This window comes from Symphalangus syndactylus, chromosome 4 (genome assembly GCF_028878055.3).
Source record: "Symphalangus syndactylus isolate Jambi chromosome 4, NHGRI_mSymSyn1-v2.1_pri, whole genome shotgun sequence".
Taxonomy (NCBI): domain Eukaryota; kingdom Metazoa; phylum Chordata; class Mammalia; order Primates; family Hylobatidae; genus Symphalangus; species Symphalangus syndactylus.
The window spans coordinates 64043573-64070378 of NC_072426.2; the positions used below are offsets into that span (position 1 = coordinate 64043573).

Here is a 26806-nt window from a genome sequence, read left to right on the forward strand (position 1 = left end):
GAAAAAAAGTGTACTGGGCACTTCACAGAGAAATAATAATAATAAAACATGCATGTGTCCACCACTAAGACTTAGAGCTAGAACATACCAGACCCTCAGAAGCCCTGGAGTACCTATCACTGAAGGCATCCTCTTCTAGCTCCAAAGACAACTACTCTTTTTTCCTGATTTTTTTTCCTTTGTTGTTGTTATTTGTTTCTTTGTTTGCTTTAGACAGGGTCTCGCTCTGTCATCTCGGGCTGATCATAGCTCACTGCAGCCTTGAACTCGAGGCCTCCAGTGATCCTTCTGTCTCGGCCTCCCGAAGTGCTGGGATTACAGGTGTGAGCCACTGTGCCCAGCCAACAACTACACTTCTGATTTTTTTGGCAGTGATTCCCTTGCTTTTCTTCATAGTTTTACCACTTAAGCCTGTATCCACAAACAATATATTGTTTAATTTTCCCTGCTTATAAAATTTATATAAAGGAATTATTTGGTCATAAAATGAGCTTCTTTTCTATTTTTCTGATTGATCCAGGTTAAACAGCTTTCCAGATTAATCCATTTTCATGTGCATAGCTGTAATTCATTTTTAAACTGCTGTGCAGTATCCCATAATAAAACTATACCATATTTTAAAATTCATGTTACTGTTGGCATTTATGTGGTTTCCAGTTTTTGTTTTTTTGTTTTTTGTTTCTGCGATCATGAACTCTTTTGTATGTGCCTTGAGATACAGAGGTATCTCTCACCAGAAGTATGTAAGAGTATTGATAGGCCCACATCCTTGCTGAAACTGGTACTTACCTAACTTAATAATTTTTGCCAATGGCTGGGTGCGAAGTGGTATCTCATTTTGGTTTCATTCTGCATTGCCCTTATTACTAATGTGACTGATCACCTTTTCATGTGGTGTTGGGGTCACATTTGTGTTCCCACTTCTACCCATCTATCTACTACATTGCTAGTCTCTTTCTTATTGACTTTAGGAAGTGTTTACATATTCTAGATTTATATCTTCCTTTGTCAGCTATATATATCAAAAATTTATTTTCAAAGCTTGAATTTTGTATTTTTACCCTCTTTATGATATGAAGACTAGAGATTCTTAATTTTAATGGCAACTTTTTGATATTTTCCTTTTTCAGGGAGTCTTAAGAAATTTCTCCTTACCCCAAGGTTGTTAAATACACTCCAATAAACTCTTCTGAAACTTTATAGTTTGACCTTCCAAATTTAAGTTTGTATTCTACCTTGGTTGTATGTACAATGCTTACAATAGGGATCTGTTTCATTGTTTCATGAATGGAGAATCAGTCTTCTCAGCTGTATTTATTAATAGTTCATTCTTATACTGCTCAATCATCTTTCAAGTTTCTGTGTGTAGCTCTTTTTTTTTTTTTGAGACAGAGTCTTGTTCTGTCACCAGGCTGGAGTGCAGTGGTGTGATCTCGGCTCACTGCAACCTCTGCCTCCCAGGTTCAAGCGATTCTCCTACCTCAGCCTCCCAAATAGCTGGGATTACAGGCGTGCACCACCATGCCCAGCTAATTTTTGTATTTTTTGTAGAGACAGGGTTTCACCATGTTGGCAGGATGGTCCCGATCTCGACGTCGTGATCCACCTGCCTCGGCCTCCCAAAGTGCTGGGATTATAGGCGTGAGCCACCGTGCCTGGCCATGTAGCTCTTTTTTATTCTATTCACCTACTTGTCTAACCTGAAAGAGTACCATACTTCTTAGTTACTATTGCTTTATAATAATTTCTGGTGTCTGATAGATCAAGTCATTCTATTTAATTCTTCTTCATGTGTAACTTTCTATTTTTCATTGAGTCTATATTCATTTGCATTTACCTACATATTGACCCTTTCAGTTGTTTATTTTTTGCTGTATTTTCATGAGTTCATCTGGGATCATTTTATTTTTGCCTGAAAATTTTTCTTCAATATTTGTATTGGTACAGGTGTTTTGTTGTCCAGTTCTTTGGGTTTTTGTTATCTAAAGTCTTTATTTTGCTTTCGCCTTTGAACACTATTTTTGCTGGCTGGTTGTAGAATTCTAGTTATTTCAACACATTGTTCTATTTTATTTTATTTTATTTTATTTTATTTATTATTTTATATTTTATTTTACTATTTCATTTTATTTTATTTTATTTGAGACAAGGTCTCCCTATGTTGCCTAGCCTAGTCTCGAACTCCTTGGCTCAAGTGATCCCCCCATCCTGGCCTCCCAAAGTGCTGGGATTACAAGTGCGAGCCACTATACTCAGCCAATTATTATATTTTCTGCTGGCATTCATGAATTCCATGGACAAATTATCTGACCATCTTGTTCATTTGAAAATAAAGTTTATTTCAGGCTGCTTTAAAAAATTTTTAAAATTGTATTTATGGTTGATTTGTATTTATCGTTTGGCTTTGTAGTGTCTCAACTTACTATTTTTCATTATTATAATGTTTTCACGTATGATCTCTTCAAATATTGATTTTTACCCCAGTCTTGTTTCTGTCCTTCTACAATTAAAAAGCACATTAGAAGTTTTTTATGTTCTTATGCTTTTTCTGTACTTTCTATTCTTTTTTATTTCTCTTTATGCTTCAGTATGGATGTTTTCTATTGATCTATTTTCTTTTTTTTTAAGATGAAGTCACACACACTATGTCACTGTATTGCCCAGGTTGGTCTTAAACTTTTGGGCTCAAGCAATTCTCTAGCCTCAGCCTCCTGAGCAGCTGGGACTACAGTGTGCTCCACTACACCTGGCTGATCTATTTTCTAGTTCATTAATTCTTTTTCAGCTGTGTTTCATCTGCTGTTAAACCCATTTAATAAGTTCTTACTTTTAGTTATTGTATTTTTGAGTTATTATTATTATTTATATATATATATATATATAGAGAGAGAGAGAGAGAGTCTCGCTCTGTCACGCAGGCTGGAGTGCAGTGGCACGATCTTGGCTCACTGCAACCTCTACCTCCCAGGTTCAAGCGATTCTCCTGCCCCAGTCTCCTGAGTAGCTGGGATTACAGGCGCATGCCACCAGGCCTGGCTAATTTTTGTATTATTAGTAGAGCTGGGGGTTTCACCATGTTGGTCAGGCTGGTCTCGAACTCCTGACCTCGTGATCTGCCTGACTCGGCCTCCCAAAGTGCTGGGATTACAGGTGTGAGCCACTGCACCCAGCCTTTCGAGTTTATTATTTTTAAAGATCCCATTTCTTACTGAAATTCTTTTTCTCACTGTGTATTTTTCAATATATAAACCTAAGTTACTTTAAAATCCATGTTTGATAACTTCAGTTGTTGAATCTCCTGTAGGTCTGCTTATTTGGCCTTTTTTTTCTCTTGTTTTTTGTCTAATTGTCTTATCCCCTGGCTTGTCTGGAAATTTTTTATTGAATGCCAGATGTTGTATATAAAAATTTGAAGACATAATCAGAGATTCTGAATGGCATTATGTTCCTTCAGAGAGAGTTCACTTTTGCTTGTAGCAACATTAAAGATGGGGTCAAATAACTTTAATTCCATTAGGGAATGAATATTTTGAATTTGTGTTTCTTTGTGAGGGCTGGACTGTTTCTAGTTAGATCTTTGGCCTACAATGTAGGTCTTCAAAGATCTTATGTGAAGCCTTGGGTTGGTCATCAGGGCCATTCTTCTTTGGCAGGTCCTAAATTCTGATTTTTGTCTCCTAGCCTCATAACAATGGCAAAAGCTCTGCTCAACTTCTCATGTTACTGCTATTTTCTGTATTCTTCTTTTAGCCTGCTGTTTACAAATTAGCAAACGCTGGAAGAGGAAAAGTGACACACTGAGTGTCACGTTTATCTCTTTGCATTTCTCATTCTTTCTTAAGATCTTAGCCCCTAGAATCCTCATTGCCTTAGTATTTATCTGATGCCTTCAAATGGATTTTTTTAATCCAGTTTTCTTAATTATTCTTAGCAGTAGGTTTCTGATAAATCCAGATGTTCATAGCTAGACCTTCTCATGTGAATTTTAGAATTAGTTTGCCAGGTTTAATGGAAAAAACATGAGATTTTTATTAAAATATTATTGAATTATCTGGGGAGAATTAATGACTTTATAACATTAAGACTTTCTATTAATGAACTTAGTATATCTTCTTTTAGGCTATCTTTCAATCTTTAATGTCTTTCCCCTTTTTTTTTTTTTTTTTTCAAGAGACAGAGGCTCACTGTATTGCCCAGGCTGGTCTCAAACTCCTGGGCTCAAGTCATCCTCCTGCCTCAAGCTCCCAAAGTGCTGGTATTACAGGTGTGAGCTACTGCACCCAGCCAGTGTCTTTCCACTTTTAATTTTCTGCATAATGGGCTTGGACACCTGTTAGATTTATTCACGGTTACTTCACATTTATATTACCATTATAATTTACTCATTTTAACCACATTTTCTAGTAAGCATTCCTGAGATATATTTTGTGTTCCTACTTATAATTTAACTATAGATCATTTTGCATTTTATCTGGACAGCTATATCATCTGCAAATAGAGTGTAACTAAAAATTTTAAATCCCTACATATTTTAAAAATCTAATCTTACTGCTTTGGGATATTATCGTGCTGTCAGATTACTAAGATACCTAGAATAGGTATCCCACTGAAAAGAAGTGATGATAGTGTTGCATCCTTAGTCCTGATCTTAAAGGGAATACTCTCAATATTTCATTATTAAGTATTATGTTTGCTGGGAGTAGCAGACTTGATAGATTTCATCAAGTTAAGGAATTTAACTTTTCTTTATATTTTTGCTAAGAAGTTCTGTTGTGAATACATGTTGAATTTTATTGAAAATTATTTCTGCCCCTACTCAAAATATGCTTTTTTTTTCTCTTTTGCTTTGGTCCTATATTGAATGATGACTAATGATTTTAAATATTTAACCAATCTTTCATTTATTATATAATTACCAATTGGCTATGAAATGTTATTTTTCCAATATGCTGCCAAGGCCTTTTTTAAATATTTTGTTTAGACTTTTTGAATCTATATTTGTAATTGAGTTTGACCTGTAATCTTTCTTTCTTGTGCTATACTTGTCTACTATAGAAATAAGGATAATACTCCATAAAATGAGGTGAGGAGTGTTTTCTTTTTTCTATTATATAGAAGAATTTGTATAATATGAGAATTACGTGTACCTTGAATATTTGGTTGAATTTGCCTGTTGTATCAGAGTTCAATCAAGGAAGCAAATCATTGAGTAATATGTCATAAAAATAATTTATTATAGAAATTAAACCTTACCTAATTGCAAGAAGAGGTGGGAAAATAAGGTAAAGAAAGGGGATTTGGAGGATTAGAACAAAGTCACTGATCAGCACTCCGATGCAATGGGACGCATGGACAGGTTGGAGTTGGCTGGGAAACCCATGAAGTCAAGCATTCCCCGCTTCGCAAGTGGAAGGGAGCGTCCAGTGGAGTGGGCAGGGAAGTCTATGGAAGGATGCTGTGTCTGTGTCTGGTGGTGGGCCTGGAATCATCAGTGTGCATCAGAACCAACAGTCAGGAAAAAGAGATTTAGAAAACACTAAGGAAAGGACAGTGGTGACAATCCGCAGGCTGACAGCAACCACCACCAGGAAAAGTGAGGATGAGCTGGCACCTGTGCATCTGTCTTTTGCTGCATCTAACCACAGTAACCAACTGTAACCCAATGATATGCAGGGATGAAAGTCTGGGAAACAGTTACAGCTTACCTGGTTCACACAGTAGAAAACTGCCAGGCATGTAAAGCCTGGTGTTTTCCTTGTTGCTAGCATATGGCCTCTAGCTACAGAAACCCTGTCAAGTTCCAAACAGGAAAGTTTGGAATTCCTGTTTCAGAATGAACCAATGTGGAAAAGAGTTTCTCATTTAAAGACTTAAAGAATGAAGAGGAAATAAAAAGAAAACAAACCAAACCATAAAATCTTGCCTGTCACAGCTACTTAAATTGACTAGATATTTTCTGTTTCTTTCAGCCTTTTGTTGGTTTTGGTTGCATGTGTATGTGTGTTTTTTAAGGATTTATAATTTAGTGCTGCTATTACATTTTCAGTGATCACACAATAATCATTTATTCTCATGAAAAGAACATCAATTGGAAATCAAGGCTAATAGTTGGACTGGAATCATATGGTTTCAAAAGAGTACAATGTGTTAAGCCTTTATTAGAAGCTAGAAAAGAGGCCAATATGCTCATTTTTTACTTAGTAGGGGACATTTAGTCAAACAGAAGCTCAATCAGGCATTGCGCGCAATGAGACCATGAGAGTTAGGGAGGAAAAGTATTCAGTCTGGAAAAAACACAAATTGAGTTTTTACATGAAAATGCTGTTCTTAAAACTTGAATTTTTAAAGAAAAGAGGACATTACTGGTAAAGATGTGAAGTTGCAAGAAGAAGATATCTTTGCAGGGTGGCTTGGTGATTAAAAAACACAAAGTGCGTTTTTTCTTTAATCTGACCAGGAGCTGGTAGATAGCCTAGTCAAAGACTTAGCAGAGTCGCAGTTTCTAAGGTACCAGAGTCATTAAGAAGGAAACAAGGATTTTCTGGTACAAAGATAATGGTATGTTATGGGTAGCTGTGGTCTTGTGTCATTTCTTTTGTCATCACTGAACCCCTAAAATACAAAAATGTAATCTAAACCCAAAAGTGAGCTTTTGGAGGAAGAAAAAATATTCACACTTAGGGAAAGAAAACTTTGGGGGAAATTATGGTTATTATTTTTCTGAGGCCAGTGACTCAGCAGAAATAGACAAGTCTTCTGATCCTCCAGGATATTAATTGTCAATGAAAGCAAAACCGAATATAGAAAAATCTAAATTGGCTGGGCTAGGTATCATACTGAATAATTAACTAATATCCACAAACCTCAAGTCATCCTCCCATCACCAAATCTTTACCAAAATTCCTATAAAGTATCCATTTGAAAACAGGTACTTCAATTTCTTTTTATTCTGATGTCTGGTATCACCAAAGTCCAAGGAGTTGAGAAATGAAAGATAAACAAAGGGACTAGTTACTGCATAAACTGAATGATTCAAAGCCCCCAAAATTCAAAGTTACCATATCAGGTTGTGTTATCTGTAGTAACAATATCTTGGCTGCAAGAAAAATATTTAATTAGAATACCATGTGAAATTTTAATCTATAGAGTTGTAGATTTAAAATTTTTTTTAAAGAGTTACAAGGCTGGGCACCGTGGCTAATGCCTGTAATCTAGTATGTTGGGAGGCTGAAAGTCAATCACAATTCATTTTGCAAAATTACCAGCATGACCTTGCTTGAGGCCAGGAGTTCAAGACCAGCCTGGGCAACATTGTGTGATCCCCATGTCTACAAAAAATAAAAATAAAAAACTTAGCCAGGCATGGTGGCCTGTGCCTGTGGTCCTAGTTACTCGGGAGGCTGAGGCAGGAGGACTGCTTGAGCCCAGGAGTTTGAGGCTGCACTGAGCTATGATTGTGCCATTGCACACTCCAGCCTGGATAACAGAGTGAGATCCTATCCTCTCTCTGGAAAAAACAAACAAACAAACAAACAAACAAAAAACAGAAACATCCGCAAGCTTGACAAATCATTTTGGTTCAACTCTAGTACTGCCTTAGACTATAATTAACTACTTAATCAGGCATACAATAAAATGTTTACGTTTTTTGGTGATTTTATTTAAATAATTAGAAGAAATTCATCAATGTCTATAATGAAAATAAATCGGGCAATTTACTTACAATCTTGTAACTGAAAATACATACAAATTCTGTGCAATCACACCAAGAGGGAAAATTCTGTAGGGGAAAAGGACAGTAATGACTGAGAAACCCCGAAGCCTCCTGTGTAATATTTTAAAAATAAAATGTTTTCATTCAAATTTTTTTTAAAAAAATAAGCCATCTAATTCTGAAGAAATCAGTTTCTAAATTACATTTTTCATTGATTCATCACAACTCATTTTGCAAAATCATCAGAATGGACCACGCCAATGAGGAGTTAAATGCCTACACTGTATCTTAACGGTATTGTAATATTCCAATCATTTCATGAAATTGATATAAATGTTCTGTCCAGGTCAAAGAAATTACTTTGTAACTGACCAAACCAGTGTGATTGTCTGCTTTAACCCCTAATTTCTTCTGGGGCTGCAGGAACAACAAAAACAAAAATCTATTTGTATTGACTGCTGAAGACAATACAATTTACAAAGCACTGTTGTCCCAATTTGGGTTTCTAATAAGTTACCTAGTGATTCTCCCAGTGATTCTCCCAGTAATTATTTCCTAGTGATTCTTACTTGGAAATAAGACTGCAGTGAGACTGCTAAAAAAGAGCAAACAAAAGCACAACTACATATCTGTCTCCAGGCATTGAGTAGGTGATTAGTCGTAGAGACTGTGGAACCAAAACCTATAGTTTTCCTCTACTTTTGAAAGAAAAGATACTGTGCATCGACGTAGTTCATTCTTCTTGACTTTCCTTTTAATTCCAGTTTTCACTGAGTCAGCTCCATTTGGTGTGGTGGGTCCAGGGCCCTTTGTTGCCATAATGGGTTAGCTGATAGGAGAGAATGGGGCTTCTCAACACCCCCTTCAAGGGGCTGTGTCCCATAGGAGGGCATATGAAAGCTTTGCTCCATTACCTGGGGACAGGAGCCCTTATCACTGGATACTGGAATCCAGAAGCCTTGCTCTGTGCCCATTCCACATAACTGGGGCTCCTGCCTCCATGAAGTTGGTTGCACTGACCCTATACAAAAGACAAAAGAAATTTCAATATTCATATCATTCACAATAGATAGGCAAGAGAGACCCTAAATGGTAGTGGTTGAAGAACTGGCCTGAAAATAAGACACAAAGATAACCCATTTTCAAACTACTCTGGACACATTTTTTTCTTCTTTTTTTTTTGATAAACATCTCTGTCATCCAGGCAGATTGTGCAGTGGCACAATCACAGCTCACCACAGCCTCTTCCTCCTAGGCTCAGGTGATCCTTCCACCTCAGCCTCCTGAGTAGCTAGGACTACCCAGCTAACTTTTGTATTTTTTGTAGAGACAGGGTTGCCATGTTGGCCAGGCTGGTTTTGAACTCCTGGGCTCAAGCGATTCGCCCACCTCAACCTCACAAAGTGCTAGAATTACAGGTATGAGACACCGCGCCCCACCCTCGGCCCAATTTTTAAAAAATTAAAATAGGCCAGTGCAGGGGCTCATGTTTGTAACTCCAGCAGTTTGAGAGGCTGAGGTGGGAGGATGGCTTGCACACAAGGGTTCAAGACCAGCCTGAGTAACATAGGGAGTCTCTATCTCTACATAAAATAAAAAACTAGCTGGGCATGGTAGTGCATGCCTGTGGTCCCAGCTACTTAGGAGGCTGAGGTGGGAGGATTGCTTGAGCCTGGGGAGGCCAAGACAGCAATGAGCCATGACCAAGCCGCTGCACTTTAGCCTGGGTGACAGAGTAAGACCTTGACTTAAAAGAATTTTTTAAAAATTAAAATAGTCTTGGTTGGTTCAGATGATTTAAAGAACTGTACTACCTGACACATTGCTCTTTAGCTTTTACCATGTACTTCTGTCTCTCCATCTGGACCACAAATGACTTGAGAGTAGATAGAGCTCAAGTTTTTTGTTTTTTGTTTTTGAGATGGAGTCTCACTCTATCTTTGTTTTGAGATGGAGTCTCACTGGAGTACAGTGTTGAGATCTCAGCTCACTGCAACCTCCATCTCCCAGGCTCAAGGGATCCTCCTACTTCAGCCTCCCGAGTAGCTGGGACTACAGGTATGCACCACCATGCCAGGCTAATTTTTGTGCTTTTTGGTAGAGATAGCGTTCCACCATGTTGGCCAGGCTGGTCTCAAACTCCTGACCTCAAGTGATCTGCCCACCTTGGCCTCCCAAAGTGCTCGGATTACAGGTGTGAGCCACTGTGCCTGGTCTGAGTTCAGATTTTAGATGTATTTCTTTTCCTTTCCCCTGGCATAGTCAGCTGCCCCTAGCATGCACTCTGCACTTAACCTGTGTCAACTGATATCGGCTGAGCTCAGTGAAGACGGTTTTATGGAACTACACTAGCATTGTGCTGTAATGAGTTTTCCAGGAGCAGAGAAGAGACTGGCTCAGAGCCAAACTTGATCTTTTATTTCATTCCTCACTCGATCTCCCCCCACCCCAATCTCTATGTGCATTTTCACCCCAGGCATTTATGAGACAGCTGGACATGAGCGGGGATGTGATCACTCATGCTGGGAGGCAGTTATACGAGTGGCCCACAGAGAATGGGTCAAATTGTTTGCAGTACAGTGCGGGGGGAAAAAAACAACAACAGCAAAAGAGACATTCTAATATATTCCTGAGTACTCAGCTAACTGTAATGAGTCCTTAGTTCTTTTCTAAGTTTAACCAAATTCCTGTAAAATCATTGTGCTATTAGCTTGCAAAATTATATTATATGTGCCTCTATAGTGGGCTACCATTATAGAAAGAATTATGCACTTTTAGCTGCTCAAGGAAAAGTAGTAGCTACAAATATTCCATTACTTTTTAATAGTGCTACCAATAACAATAAGCACTGAAGCAAATTTTTGAAAATGCTAAATTTTTTCATTATCGGGGAAAGTAATGATCCATATAAAAAACTACGTTATTTATTGTAGTTTTCATATTCAATTCTTAAGTGTACCTTAATATCCAGGCCTTCTTCAAATTAGGTAATAAAGTTGTACTGAATTCAGTATTTGGGGTTTCATGGCAACATAGGTATGAGAAGGGAATTTAGAGTGAGTTTTCCAAAACAAGAAGCCTATGTTCTTTCCAGAAAGAAATCTGAGGAGGAGGTTATGATAATAAGCACATTGAAGAAAGAAAAATATAGAAAATTTAATTGGAGTTGATATTTCATTAGCTCCTTTCATTAGCAGAGGAACTGTTTTTGTTGGCCAAAAGTTTCTCTAAACCTTTCCAAAGGCTCACAACACAAAGGCCTGTGAAACAACATCCTCTGGCCTGTGAAACAAAACTCAATCTGAGACCCAAAACCAAAAGGTTGATCATAATACAACTCTTAAGGGTATCTGAGTTCATTTCTATCTGAAGTAGACTGAGTTCCTGAGAACCTGGGTTGATTTTATGGTCTCTCCACAAGTGGCTTGGCTGGACTTCACAGACAGCCAGGCGTCTGGCTAAGGTCATGCCCCTGATAAGACCTGAATACTCTGAAATCCCCAGGACAATCCTCAGATCAACTTAAATTTACAGAAACACTTCCCAGTAGATGGGTTGAACATGGAACATGTTTTCTTGGAGCCATTTACAACTTAACTGGAACTATACCTACAGCTACCAGTATAGATCCTGGACCCTAAGAATGACCTCAAAACACAATTCAAATCAAGGAGTCATCCATTGTGTTCTTGCTCAAAGTGCAAGAACACGGGCGGCCCTGTGACTAGAGTTTTGAGTGAACATGGTAACCTCATATAAGATAGAACTCCAGTGCAAATCAGGTCCATGGCATTTCAATACAGCCCAGCTACTCACATAGCTTATACAATTTAGTTATTTTGTTTGTGTGTGTGTGTGTGTGTGTGTGTGGTTAAATGAGACTTTTTATTGAAAAACAGTCAGGATCTAAGTAAAAATAACCATTCACAGGAGCCAGGGATAAAAACTGACCAACATCTGCTGCCTGTCCATCCTCACCAGCCACTGGTTGACTCCCATTCCTGAGGTCTTGGTGTTCCTTTACAACCACAAACTGCAGACAACAAAAAGGAGGGAGAGAGGATATTGTTAAAATTCACAAATTATCTCAACGTACATTGAATCAAAGTCTATGGCTTTACGACGTTCATCCTATGGAAAGTGAAAGTCAGAAGAAAGGCCCTGTGAAGTTAGTCTTTCTAGCTAAAGAGAGATTCAACATTCAGTGAGGAGCCTTGTGTTACTTTCTCTTAAAGCAACTAGGCACTACCAATATGTTAACTGAAGAATCTATTCTAATTATGGAATCTCAGCTTTTAGGTCACGGATCCCTGGAGGCCACTGATTTACTGTAAGCAATCCAAGAATCCATAAGTATTCTAAGAACTGCCCATAGGCCAGGCAAATAATATCTCATATATGTGTGTGCTACAACTTTTCATACACACACACGCACATACACGCATTAATAACACTCATTTAAACATGCTATCAAGTTCTGAGTAATTTGGGGCCATTAAAGGTAGTAATAACTGCTACTGCAATGACAATTTTGCAAGCTGGTTGAACAGCCTAGGGACCTAGAATTTTAATAGGGAGGAACAGAAAACAACATTTCTCTTCAGTCAACAAAATGATTACTTTTGTCATTATCTGTATTATCAAAAATTGGGCACTTGCAATGCAGGCTGACCAGAGTTCACTGGCTCACATTCACTCTAGATAGATTAGATATTAAAACAGATCCATGCTACAAGGAAAGAAAAGAAGTGACCCCATACAACAGGACAAAGGACATCATTTGGTGAAGTCCTTCCTTGTCAATCAGTAACCAGTGCAAGGACTGCCCCAAGGTTTTGGCCGATCAGGCTTCATTGGTTCAGAAATGGGCGCTCCACAGAAAGTAGCATACAACTCAGAAACAACAGAAAGAGGAGTAGAAAACAATCTCTTTCCCCATCTTTTCCTTTGAGAAAGGTGTAGAAAGGCATAATGACTGGGGTCAATTAGGGAGAAGACAGGGAAATGTTGGTAAGGGAAGGGTGAATCCACAGAACATGTATTTTCATTTTCTTATTTTTTATAATACAAATCATGCTTCATCTCCTCCTCATTGATGATCTCCTGCAGCAACACATTGCTAAATCAACACACGACCCACTGTTTAAAGACACATGCCCATTATTTCTGTCTCAAGTCAAAATCCAACCCGCTGCACTGCAAATTTTCTAACCTCGTGCCTCTCTGCCAGAAGAACATAGGTCCCGAAATTCTGGGCTGAGGTGGGGAAAGGAGCTGATGGAACTAGATTTGTTTCTGCTGTTTCTTCTCCTAGTTTGAGCGTTCAGCTCTCTCCAAATCCCACTGATATCTACGGCAGCAGTTGCTGTCAACGACAGTTACGACGGCTGTGGGGGACTGAGTTCGGCAGCCCCAGGCCTCCTAACATAGCTCTGAGCCAACAAGCTGCTCATGACAGCAGCAAATGCTTTCGATTTTTTAATAGACATACACAGATTGTGTTTCTCCTTCATTCCCATGATGATGAATTAATGAGATGAATTAAACCTGCTACTCAAAACCTGAATGAAATACCATGTAGACTGACAAGTGAAATCTGGGTAATTTAGAAGTTCACAAAGTCATGAGGCCTCAAAGAACCAACACATTCTAGAGCTTAGTCCTAGAATCACACACTTGTGGAATTGATAAAGACTGAAGGGATCTTAGAGATCATCTAATCCAAACCCCTTGTACTGAGCGGGCGGCAGAGGTCTGCATACGTTAAAGAATTGCTGAAGATTAGATAGCCAACTGGTGGGAGAATAAGGCTAGAACTCACGTTCTTTCTCACTTTTTAGAGACAAGGTCTCACTCTGTCACTTAGGCTGGAGTGCAGTGGTGCTATCATAGCTCACTGCAACCTTGAACTCTTGGGTTCAAGTGACCCTCCTGCTTCAGCCTCTTGAGTACCTGGAACTGCAAGTACCACCACACCCAGCAAAGTTTTTTTTTTTAATCTTTTTAAAGAAATATGATCTTGCTATGTTGTCCAGGCTGGTCCCAAGCTCCTGGCCTCAAGCAATCCTGCCTTGGCCTCCCAAAGTGTGGGGATTACAGGCATGAGCAAACTTGCCCAGCCTCTATTTTTTTTTTCCCCCATACTTGAGTCCGGCCAAAAAATAAATAAATAAATAAGGAAACACTGAATGCCTGTTACAGGTAGGAAAAGATGACCACCTGGCAGTCAAAAGCACAGTCACAGGAAAGCTACTTTCTGAGAACTCACAGTGAGATGGGAGCTGGGGAGTAGGGGTAATAATGTGGGAAGGACCCCAAACATTGCCTTTGCTCCTCCATTACCTCTCTCTAATAGCTCTTCCCTAAGGATTCAATCCTCCATGGGCCTGCCATATATTCCAGTCTCTTCCACAATATATACCACAAATAATGCCAACAGCACACACTGAATCAGTCGTTAACTCTGACAGGTTTCTAGAAATGGAAATTCCCTTAACTGATTCAAGAATGTGTAGCCTGTTTCAAGACTGCCCTCTTGTGTTCCAAGATCAATTACTGAAGTGGGTGATTAATGAAGCATCTTGAACTTCCCAAACCTCTGTGCTTTTTGGAAAATATCTAGGATTGTCAGATAAAATACAGAACCCAGTTAAATTTAACTTTGAATTTAAATTTGAACTTTCAGTATAAGTATGAATTTAACTAGGCATCCTATATTTTTATTTGTTAAATCTGGCAACTATTTTGCTACTGAAGTTTAGGGAGTTGAAATGTGTAATATTAAGAAAATTAGAGCTGAGTGCAGTGGCTCATGCCTGCAATTCCAGCACTTTGAGAGGCCCGGGCAGGTGGATTGCTTGAGCCCAAGAGTTTGAGACCAGCCTGGGCAACATGGTGAAACTCTGTCTGTACAAAAAACACAAAAATTAGCTGGGTGTGGCAGTGTGTGCCGGTAGTCCCAGCTATTTGGGAGGCTGAGCTGGGAGGATCGTTTGAGCCCAGGAGTTCGAGGCTGCAGTGAGCAGTGAGTGGTTGGACTACTGCTCTCCAGCCTGGGCAATAGAGCAAGATCTTGTCAAAAAAAAAAAAAAAAGAGAGAGAGAGAGAGAAAAAGAAAAGAAAGAAAAAAAAAATTAGAAGCATAATCTTGGGTTTTTAAGACATCTATCTGGAATGTATCAACTAAAAATATGGGAAGTCTTCACATAACACATACAAATCTAAGTTATAGAAAGAATCTACATGAAAGAAAAAAATTCCAAAACTTTATTGTGCCATTAAATTATGGCATTATTATAACTCATCTGATTCCTTTAGTTAACGACACAGTTCCCCCACCCTCCCACCCAGGACCTCCCTAGCTGATGTGGTCTTGGCTAACATTGACACCAGCTGGAAGCTATAACTGATTCCAGTCATTCTGAACTCAGTGAAAAAAACAGAAAAAATGAACAGGGGTTAATATCAAGCCAATTCCTTGCTTCATCTGCTTTGGTCACATTACCCAAGGTTGAGGGCCAGAGGACATCCCATCCTCAGTGTCAGCAGGCCTGCGACTCCTCACGTCTCTGCTCGACTCCTCATAAGGATTCTTTGGATTTTTCGATAGCAGCTTCTGAGTCCTGTGATAAAGCCAAAATTTGAGACAATCTCACAACAAAACAAAATACTCAGCCCACTCAGTGATGATCAGGGACAACTAACTGCTTTTGCTACTAAAATTTAAGTACTTGTGTGGGAGAGAAGAAATATGAAGATAACTAGGAACATAACTTTAGATGTTTAAGGCATTCTTTTATGCAGAACTCAAAATACTTTCCAGATAGTGTTTCACTCTTTCCAAGGTTCTGTGAGGTAGAGGGTGTGGGTGTGTGTGTGTGTGTGTGTGTGCGCGCACGTGTGCTTGTATGCCCATGCATGTTGGGGGGAATAGCCTTGCATTCATTCATTCACAGTTATCTACTGAGTACTAACTATACCCCAGGCACTATCCTAGTACTGATGATATAGCAATGAAAAAACAACTTACTAATTTTGCAGGGAGGAGTGGGGCAGTCTGTGTAAAAAATATCTCAGCAACTGTGTGAGGCAGACTATGTTAGCTCCATTTACAAGTGAAGCCATGGGGGCTTGGAAATGGCAGTGACTCACCTAAGGCACACAGCTACCAAGGGTAGTGTAAGAAGTGGGTCATAATGACACAAAGCCTAGGCTGCTCTTACTGGCCCACTGCAATCTCTCACTCATAAAGAAATTACAGGCAAAAACAGAAGGAGTGGATGACCCAAGATAAGAAAATCTCACAGTGGCTAAGCCAGAAAATACACTAGGTATCTTGCTTCCAAATCCAGTTTTTTAGAGTACTGCCTTGTTTGACGTTCAACGCTAAGTCTATACACGGCACGGTGCCATTCACTAGGGGTGGGGGTGGGGAGATTTAGCATGGAGATGGATCCCCATCCTCAAAGCAGTAGCCTCTAGAGCGGTTCATCTGTGAGACTCCACAATAGCACCATTGTCCTGGGGCAGATAGGCAGCTTAATTGCCTCTAGGAATGCAACCCTCTGTCAAAAGCCCTACCTGGACATTCCGGGAAGAGTGATAAGGATAGGAGGGGCTGCTGTGAATCTGGCATCACAGACAGTACCAAGAGATGGTATGGGTTATTATGTGTTTTAATCAAAGGCTTCAACGAAAAAAATTGAAGCAAGTGGCTAAAATAAACAATTGCAAAGTTGCAAAGGTACAACGTTATAATTTGTACCAGTCAGAATGGCTATTAATAAAAAGTAAAAAAAAAAAAAAAAAAGATGCTGGTGAAATTTTGGAGAAAAGGAAACACTTATACACTGTTGGAGAGAGAGTAAATTAGTTCAACCATTATGGAAAGTGGTATGGTGATGATTATTCAAAGAGTTAACTGCAGAACTACCATTTGACCCAGCAATTCCATTACTGGGTATATACCCAGAGGAATATAAATCATTCTACCATAAAGACACATGGATGTCAATGTTCATAGCAGCACTGTTCACAATAGCAAAGACATGGAATCAACCTAAATGCCCATCAATGACTGACTGGATAAAGAAAATATGGCACATACACACCATGGAATACTATGCAACCATAAAAAGGAATGAGATCATGTCTTTTGTAGGAACATGGATGGAGCTGGAGGCTATTATCCTTAGCAAACTAACACAGGAACAGAAAACCAAATATCACATCTTCTAACTTATAAGTGGGAGCTAAATGATGGGAACTTAGGAACACAAAAGAAGGGAACAACAGACACTGGGGGCTACCTGAGGGTAGAGGGTGGGAGGAGGAACAGGAGCAGAAAACATAACCATTGGGTACTGGGCTTAATACCTGGGTGATGAAATAATCTGTACAACAAACCCCAGTGACACAAGTTTACCTGTGTAACAAATCTTCACATATACCCCTGAACCTAAAATAAAAGTTAAAAAAAAAACCCACAAAAAAACAAAGTTATAGTTTGTGATGAAATACTTCCTGTTGATTTTCTTACAAAGGAGTCCTTCCAAGAAATCACATGTTGTCAACTAATAATATTTGAATACTTGAAAAATTTATTTAGTTTCACAAACATTAGTCTTTTTTGTTTTGTTTTGTTTTGTTTTTGTTTTTGAGACAGAATCTCACTCTGTCACCCAGGCTGGAGAGCAGTGGTGCAATCACGGCTCACTGTAATCACTGCCTCCCTGGCTCAAGTGATCCTTCCACCTTAGCCTCCCAAGTAGGTGGTACTACAGCTGTGTGCCACCATGCCTGGGTAATTTTTTGTAATTTTAGTAGAGGCAGGGTTTTGCCATGGTGCCCAGGTTGGTTTGAACTCCTGGGCTCAAGCAATCTGCCTGCCTTGGCCTCCCAAAATGCTGGGATTATAGGCATGAGCCACCACACCCAGCCCACAAACAATTAATCCTTTGAGAGACACAGAAGACAAACAATATCAAACAAGCTAGACAAGACAGGCAAGGAATGGTATAAGGGAGGAAATAACTGATTTTAACCCTTTAAAGAAAAACATTTAGCATGTCTAACTGAAAAACTCAATGTTAGAGCTGTATTTGTTGGTACAGTTGAGTATGACATGGCAACATTCAGACTAGCAGTTTTAATTTGATCTTGTCAGAATTGATCTATAGTGCAAACGTAGTTATGCACATAGCTGAAATTTTGCAGAGAGGTAAGCAGGTACACTGATCAGAATTGTTAGGTAAATAACCATAGATTCACTCAGAAAGAATTGTGCAACTCTGGATGCATTTCAGTGAAGAGAAAAAGAAAGGGTTCTGACAAGCTTTCTTTTTGAAGGAATAGTCTTTTCACTTCTGATTTTAGGTGTATGAGAGTCTGAGGTTGAAGATACTCTTACATGTATGTAAAGTCTATATTCATCTTTCAGCTGAACTGGTCTTTGAATTCCAAGTTTAAAAAGTCAGCAATTTGCTGTTAGCTTTCAATCCAGATCTCTGAAAAATGCCAGTAGAACATAAGACATACTATGTCATAACACAACAAATAGGAAAACACAATAGGAAAAAACACTTAATAATTATGGCACACATGAACTTAAGTTTCTAGTTTCCACTTTTTTTCCTGTCTTTTGGCAATGATCCAACGGGATGAACCATTGATCATTCAATATTCTTTCTACACATATCCAAGATATTGATTACACACCAGGCTAAAAAGTACAATGTTATCGATGGACTACTGAATTAAAATGTCAAGTTTGTGCCTAAGAATCTTGTCTCTCAAGAGGTGGTAGAAAAGGGCTTAGAGCATATGACTCTTTTGGGGGAAGGTTACAGTTCATAAAAAATCAAAATAATAACAGATAGCATTTATTAATTCCTATATGCCAGACCTACACTAAAGCCTTTACTTAGGTTAACCAAATTAATCTCACAATAACCCTTGAGATAAGTACTATTCTTGTTCCTACTTTATAGCAAAGGAAATTAATGAATACAGAGGTTAGGACACATGTCTGGTGTTATTTAGACACTAACTTGGATTTGAACCTGTATAATCTGATTCCAGAGCCTGTGCTCTTAACCACTAAACTAGGCTATAGCAGGATCTCTGATAAGTACATCTTGGCTGATATGTTGAATTTTCCAGAACACAAGACAGTTGCCACTGGAGTGGTTGTGTAGTACCCGTAAATGTAGTTAAATTTTTATCTACAGATGGTGGCAGATATTTTGTACATTCTCAGAGAATTGGGACCTATTAGTCAAGTGGGTCTTAGGTCCTCCAGCCATGAAATGATAAGATTGAACTAGATAATTCCATAAAGTCCCCTTCAGCCCTAAAGTTTTATGACTCCCTGATTTTGTACAGCACAAACTATAACCGTACATAAAATGCTTTTCAATATTGATGATAATAGAGGAAGCTGTCCTACTTTCTAAGAAAACAGAAAATGAGCAGTGTGATGCCTGTGCCTGCACCCTAATGTAGTGTTAGTTTTAAAGAACTAAATGTATAAATGTTATTGTTCTACAGTTTTTAATTGTTAACTTGAAATTATTAAAAGCACAAAATCTGAGGACCAGAAATTTCCTTCCAAATTAGGGAAGATACTGATTTTCTTTTATGACAGTTAATATTTTGTGGGAAATCAACTCAATGGAAGGCAGCCATGAAAAATTATAGTTATGCTGGCTATGGGGGGGAGCATATAATATTAAACGAAGAGAGTGGGACGCAAAACCATATTATGATTGATAAATAACACACATACTATGCAGGTGTATGGACAATGACTGGAATGGAACAAGGAAAAAGTAAAAGCACTGATGTTTCAGAGCAATGAAATCCTGAGCTAACAGTAAAAATTGTACTGTTATTTCACTTTTTTTTTTTTTTTTTTGACATGGAGTCTCGCTCTATCGCCCAGGCTGGAGTGCAGTGGCATGATCTTGGCTCACTGCAACCCCTGCCTCCCAGGTTCAAGTGATTCTCATGCCTCAGCCTCCCGAGTAGCTGAGATTACCGATGTGCATCACTACGCCTGTTACTTTTTGCCTTTTTAGTGGAGACGGGGTTTCACCATGTTGGCTAGGCTGGTCTCGAACTCCTGACCTCAAGTGATCTGCCCGCCTCGGCCTCCCAAAATGCTGGGATTGCAGGCATGGGTCACTGCACCCAGCCTATTTCACGTTCTAAATGTAGTATGTAGATGTACTATCTCATACATCTCATCTCAAGGAGGCAGGCATTCCCCTGGGAGGTCTTAGAAAGAGGTTTCCAGTACCAAAGGAAAGACAGGGTCACCTGTAGTAGTGGGCCCCCCACAGGCTCAGGAGGAGCAGCACGACAAGCACCACCACGCAGACAGCCACCACGGTGACCTTCCGCTGCTGCCCGTGGCCAGCGTGGCGCAGTTCCCACCACTTCAGGTCTTGGTACTGACATCGCTCCCCGATGTAGCCAACAACACAGCTGTGACAACACACAAACAGAGGTCATCAGAGATGCCTGGCCAAAAACACTGATAGTTTTGACACTCAATATTCAGCTATCTCTCAACCTCTGCATTTCTAGACTCAGCTCTTTGGAAGCATATAGAAAATCCATCAGGGGTCAGTTGAAAGTGCTATGATTTACAAGTTAATGCAGCATGGACTTCTCCCTTTCGTCTGTTTGCTCTGGGATTTATGGGGGATTATTTGCATACTGCCTCTATAAGGCATTACAGGACATTGATTAAAGATCACTTTCTGTTAGGCTAAAATCCTGAGGAGCCACCTTTTAAAACCAACACAAAGCAACTCTGCCCTAAGAGCCAAGGGAGTTTTGGAAACAAATGTTTGGCCAGATTGCAATGAGTATAGGTGAAAGGAAAGGAGAATTTGAAGGCAGAGTTCCTCACTCGAAACCAGGCTATAAAAGAAGAATGTGTGCAGTTTCTGAACAGAACACATAACCTAGTCTGCAGGGAAAACTTTTTTCCTTTAAAAAAAAAATCACTACTAGTGCAAGGGAAGACCCAGTAACAACATACATACAGGCATTTGCCTATTTTCTTCAATGGGGGAAAAAGCTCTACGGAGGAAAAACGGTCGTTCACCTACAAACACCCTGCTGTCCTATTAGTGAAACTGTCACTAGAGTGAACTGCTGAACTTTTTTGAAGTAAATGAAGCAATGCTGCCATCTACTGGGAATGTGCATTTCTAGAAACGATTAAGATCTCAGGTAAACATCTGTATTCTATTATCCTTTGCAAAAGCATCAACTTTGAAAAACATCCTATTAAACACTCTGTAATGCCCATTTATTAAAAATTCCTTCCTTTGGGCCCTGAATCAACTATTTATTCATCCATGTCCCCATTTTATTCCAAAAGGACTTAAAGGAATAAAAATACAGAGAACTGACACCAGTGCCCATAGTGAGAAGAGGCAGCTTGGAAAAAACACTGGACAAAGCTCCAGAAGATCTGGGCTCTAGGCCTGTCTCTAACCTTTAGCTGGTCAGAGGGACTGGGCAACTCACTCACAGAGGAAGGAGGGAAATGAATTAGTACTTGTTAACCATCTTGTGTGTTTGACATCCTGCTAGGCACTTTTACTCATTTTATTTTTGGTGGCATATTCCTGTATTACGGATAAGGAAACTGAGGCTCAAGGAGTTTGTACAAGGTCACACAGCTATGAGTGACAGGTTTGACTCCAATGGTTCTCTGATTTCAAAGCCTATGTTCTTTCCACTATACCATGCTGCTTCCAAAAAGAGTTTTATGCTCTATTCACCTCTGAAAAGCTATCTTCCGGAACTAACCATGCAAGAGCTATCAGGATCTTAGTGCAGAAGCATAAAGGACCATCATTCTTGCAGGATTTCTTGGATGCTGTTTTAATTCTAGCTATTTTTGGTTACAGCCATTTACTATCAATGCCTAGCAGCACCACTTTTAAACTGTTGGATGTTAATGGGCCACACCTCTGATCCTTTCAGAAAGTCTGGGATCTTAAGGAATATGTTAGTCCCTTAGCCAAGAGTTCTGGAGATCCAAGTCAGCTGCAATAGTAGAGCCTCACTGAGTCTTATAAGGCCCAGAATAGTCATTCAGCATTTTCCAAGGTGGGAGTGGGACACAGGATACTAGTTCTTTGGTTATGAATTAGTTCTTCTGTTAAACTAAACAAAAGATTCTCTGGCCAAATAAGTTTGCCTTTCCATAGTCAAATAATTTTGAGACATTTTAGACTCAATACAGATAAACAAGGCTTATTTTATTTTATTTTTTTTTTTATGGACAGGGTCTCACTCTGTCGCCCAGGCTGGAGTGCAGTGGTGCCATCACAACTCATTGCAATCTCAGCTTCCTGGGCTCAAGCGATTCTCCCACCTCAGCCTCCCAAGTAGCTGGGAATACAGATGTGTGCCACCATACCTGGCTAACTTTGGGAGGCCCAGGCGGGCGGATCACGAGGTCAGGAGATCGAAACCATCCTGGCTAACACGGTGAAACCCCATCTCCATTACAAATATAAAAAATGGTGGCAGGCGCCTGTAGTCCCAGCTACTCGGGAGGGTGAGGCAGGAGAATGGTGTGAACCCGGGAGGCGGAGCTTGCAGTGAGCCAAGATTGCGCCACTGCACTCCAGCCTGGGCAACAGAGCGAGACTCCATCACAAAAAAAAAAAAGAAAAAAAAAATTTGGTAGAGATGGAGTCTCACCATGTTACCCAGGCTGGTAAACAAGACTTTTTAAAGTGTTGTGGTATACTATGAATCAAGAATTGAGGGCTAGACAAAAGATTAGAAATTATAGTTTAGGAGTCATGCAGCTGGAGGCTACAAGATTCTGAACCTCCCTATACTGCTCCTAAGATCAATGCTTGAGATATTCTGTAGACCCCGCACTTGATGGATCAGCTGACACCACCCAGATCAATTAACTGGCTCATCTGAACTTGTGGCCCCCACCCAGGAACTGACTCAGCGCAAGAAGACAGCTTCAACTCTCTATGATTTCATCCCTGACCCATCAGCACTCCTGGCTCACTGGCTTCCCCTAACCCACCAAGCTGTCCTTAAAAACTCTGCTCCCCGAATGCTCAGGGAGACCAATTTGAGTAATAATAAGATGATGGTCTCCCGAAAAAAAAAATTGAGGGTAGAGTATGATGCATCTCTCAACATGATCTGACCATACAGCCTGTTTTTAAAAAGCATTTCACAGGACTGATGGTGGGGGGTCTTGGTCTAAAGAAGACCTGTTCAGAAGGGTGTTTGGCTGAAAGACAGAATGAACGAGGACCTCCTCTGAGCCCAGAAGGTTTGGAGCCTCCTGAGCATCTCCAAACCAGGAAATCTTCGAGGAATACCTTGGGCATGGAGATTCCCAACTCTCACTTCCTCTGCATCACCCCGGGGGCACCCTGTGGTTTCTTGTGGCTGAGGGGAACTTCCAGTGCCTCTAAGAAAGGAAGAGCTGGCTCTTCCAAAACCTGCTTACAGCATGAAGAACACTCTGTACAGAATGACACCTGCCTAGAAAGTGTTTCTAATAAAAGTTGGACTGGTAAAGCACTTCCTAGAGACTTGTTATTATGGAATTAATAAAAGATAAGGTGAGGTCATCAGGGCAGGAGGAGGCAAGGGTTGAATAGTTAATTAAACCACACTTTTATTAAATATACAATTTAAAAACAAGATTATGATCCAGATTACTGTGAACTCTGGTAATATTTTAAATATTGCTTTAGGTTCAAGGTCCTTAAATTTGAGTCTTATCTCCAGTTTGTCATTTGTAGCAACTCATGTTTAAAACATTATCAGGGAAATATGATATTTTCATCAGGATTTAATGACAGAAAGAAAAGCAGTGTGCTAACCAGTTCATCAATCATTTAATAAATGGAGGCTATCAGATCCAAATGAAAACATTGTTCTCAATGCAATATGTAACCCTGTAGTACCCTTTATATTATTATAATGATTTTTATAATCTAAAGTATCATGGAGGAAAACAACCATGACCTAATACATTCGGACATTTGTTTTTGTAATTTCATTATTTGGGATGATCAGAAACAATGAACAGGCAAAACCAATTAGATTCTTAACATTAAAACTAGCAATAACTATTGCAAATACCCAATTTATCATAGGTTAGGAAAATTATAGCATGTAAATATGAATATGAAAACAGAATTCTATAAGGACTGAGTCATTTTTACTAGTATTCATGAGCAATTTTTCACTATTTTTGTCATGCGGACATGATTTCTAGTGCAAGGCCATACGCTTTGTCACAGAATATAGCTTACTCTTCCACGAATTTAGTTACTCTGTTCATTATTACTGATGAAATAAGAGAAGACTTTAAGGTTATAGTAGCTACTTGTGAGGATCAGACTATTTCATTACCCCTCCCTCAGGCACAGAGAAAATTATCAATGGATCAGGAGCCTGACCCTGGGAGACCTATTAGTTTTTTGGTATCTATCAGTTTCCTCCTATTGCCTTGAAAATATGAAATGAATTAAAAGTAAAATTTGAGGCAGAACTGGCTATTGTGGGTTTGGGTTTTGTTAAAGGGTCCACAGGAAAGGTTTTCGGAGTGAGCACAGTGGGAATGCCTCATAGTTTTAGGGCTTCCTCAAATCTCCTTTCCAGGTTGACACGTCACCCACTGTGAAACCCTCATGGGGGCAAAAAGGGAGCAAAAAGCAGCAGCTGCAGTATCAGCAATTGTTACTAAACAACAAAATGTAAAAGTCAACTGTTAGGAAGTGAAGAAAAAATATACATATGTTTAGTTTTAAAGAAAAATATTTTTGGACTCTGGCAAGAAGTCCAGTGTGAATATGTACCAAACTTTTGTAAATCCAGAAACAGATCACGGATGCTCACACATAATATAAAGCACATTTGATGGAAAAAAAAGTTTTAAGGAATTATCTCACAAACCTAAGTTTTTCAACCAGGATGAGACATTTAATTCCTAGACTATACTAGTAGTAACATCAAATTATTTCAGTAAAAGGGGAAATCACCAACTCCTTAGATTTATACCTATCACCGGTAACTGGAAGGGGGCATCGTGATACACAAGGAGGATGCAATGAAGTGCACACACATGGTTCATATGTGTATGTTTATATTTTTCCAAAATAACACCTAATTGCAGAATAACATCCTGAGTGTAAATTTTACAAATTAGCTACAAGTTATGGACTGAATAGCATCTCTCTGTGCCATCAGCAAGACAGTTTAACTTACTTGCATGCATACTTGTCCAGTGCTTCAATATACATGCACACACCATCATGGAGACAGTACCCATCGTGGGACAGGGGACATCCAGAGTCACTATTTCTTATGGAATAGTGGTGGTCATCTTCCCTGAGGTGAGGGGGTGGAGTAGAGTCTAAAAGAACCCAAGACATTACTTTTACTTTCTGAATGGATTAGTGTCTTTCAAGTATCAACATCAGGAACTAGTTTCTGTGAATAGTTTGTGACATAAATCTTTTAGTGACAGAAGAACTACTAGAAGGAACAATAGTTTCACTTTCCTAGCTGGACCTTAGTCATTCACTATGAAACCAGCCGTTCTTCCTTTGGGCTCAGTATTATCTGATACATAAAGCATATTGGAGGCAGGTAAAAGAACGCCCAGTCCTAAGTCGCCATGTGAATTCAGAGTCACTGATCTCATAAAAACAAACCTGTCACACACAAACATACACTAACCATGCGAAGTGACAGTTAGCTTCAAGGTCTCACTGAACAACTGGTAACGCTATGGTTTAAAACCTACCCATCAATGTGCAGTCCATTACCTCCAATATCCTGGAGTCTCGAAAATTTTTTTCTCACAGTGCTTTCTTCTAAAAACTAACTTTCAGAGGAGCCCTCAAGGACAAGACTGTAGCAACTCTGACAGGAAGAAAATGTTCCCATAACAGAAGGTATGCCAAAATATCATAGTAAAGTCTCTTTTATTGAATGGTTCACTGCTCCTTAAAAGGTAAACATGTGCAGCTGACTATATAAATATAAGCAGTTTTTCAATACCTTTAAGAAGAGCAAATTATTTGAGAAAAATAATATGCTAAAAAAAAAAAAAAACAGAGACCAAGTAAGCACAGAATTTTTCTTCTTAGGATGTTTTCTGCTTATAGGGCTGACAGGCAAAAAGTGGGCAGCGATGGGAAAGATCCCTATCCTGGTCTCCAGGGTCTAGGTGAAGTCAGCTCCCCTTCTGGGGTGCTGATGGTGAGATGATACTGCTGTTATGGGAAGAAGGTTCAGGAAGCAAGAGTCAACCATTATGAATACTGAAAAAAGAAAGAGAAGAGAGCTGGAGTTCTAATTCAAAACAAGAAATACTGCCTTTTTAAAGTAACATTTTAAAATCCTTGAAAGTGATTTAAAATGCTGAGTCCAGACACTCTCATCGACCTGCCTAGCCCTGCAAAATTTCTCCAGCAGCCCCACAAATCAACATTACAAATAGTGAGATTAGTTGCACATTTAAAGAGAGACACCCATGTTCCCATCTTAATTGGATTGTGAGTAATAAAAAAGGATTTATTCCAGATGCTATTAAATTAAGAAAACTTGGACCATTTCAAATTCTTAAGCCCAGCATCGTCCTAATCAGGAAAGCCAGCTCTGCAGCCTGACTGAACTGAATGATTTTTAGAATCTCTAATGCAAATAGAGATTAGGGTATAGAATATCCACGAGCCAAGTCCCTCCCTTCAATGTAGACCACCCACCAACCTACCAGGGCAAATCAGTCCTGGTTCAGACAGGCGTCCAGCACACATGCAGGTATAGCCTCCCTCTGTATTTGTGCAGCTGGCATTCTCTCCACAGCTGTGCACCCCCAGCTGGCACTCATCAATATCTGTCAGAAAAGACAGAGTAGGGGAGAGAAAAGTGGGGTACAGAAAAAGAGGGTTTTACAGTTGGACAGCCTCTGGAAGAGGAGCTTCATCAGCTTCTGTCATGCTATATGTTCTCAGAGACCTATGCATTTTTTAAATATTTTATTATACTTTAAGTTCAAGGGTACATGTGCAC

General features: G+C 39.4%; 1 protein-coding gene across 4 annotated transcripts in view; it reads right to left on the minus strand.

Moving 5' to 3' along the window:
- Nucleotides 1-8060: 8060 nt before the first annotated feature.
- The window catches only part of EGF (epidermal growth factor), a 98725-nt gene continuing 79979 nt past the window's right edge, over nt 8061-26806 (minus strand). For 2 of the 4 annotated variants that reach the window (XM_055273983.2, XM_055273982.2), the window contains 6 exons: nt 26508-26630; nt 24995-25142; nt 20033-20200; nt 15219-15336; nt 11666-11747; nt 8061-8735 (listed from right to left, as the gene is read on the minus strand). In XM_055273983.2, coding sequence (XP_055129958.1) covers nt 8482-8735; nt 11666-11747; nt 15219-15336; nt 20033-20200; nt 24995-25142; nt 26508-26630 — 893 coding nt within the window. In that variant the 3' untranslated portion in view covers nt 8061-8481. The remainder of the gene's footprint in view (nt 8736-11665; nt 11748-15218; nt 15337-20032; nt 20201-24994; nt 25143-26507; nt 26631-26806) is intronic. The other 2 variants (XM_063637772.1, XM_055273984.1) reach the window with 2 other exon arrangements.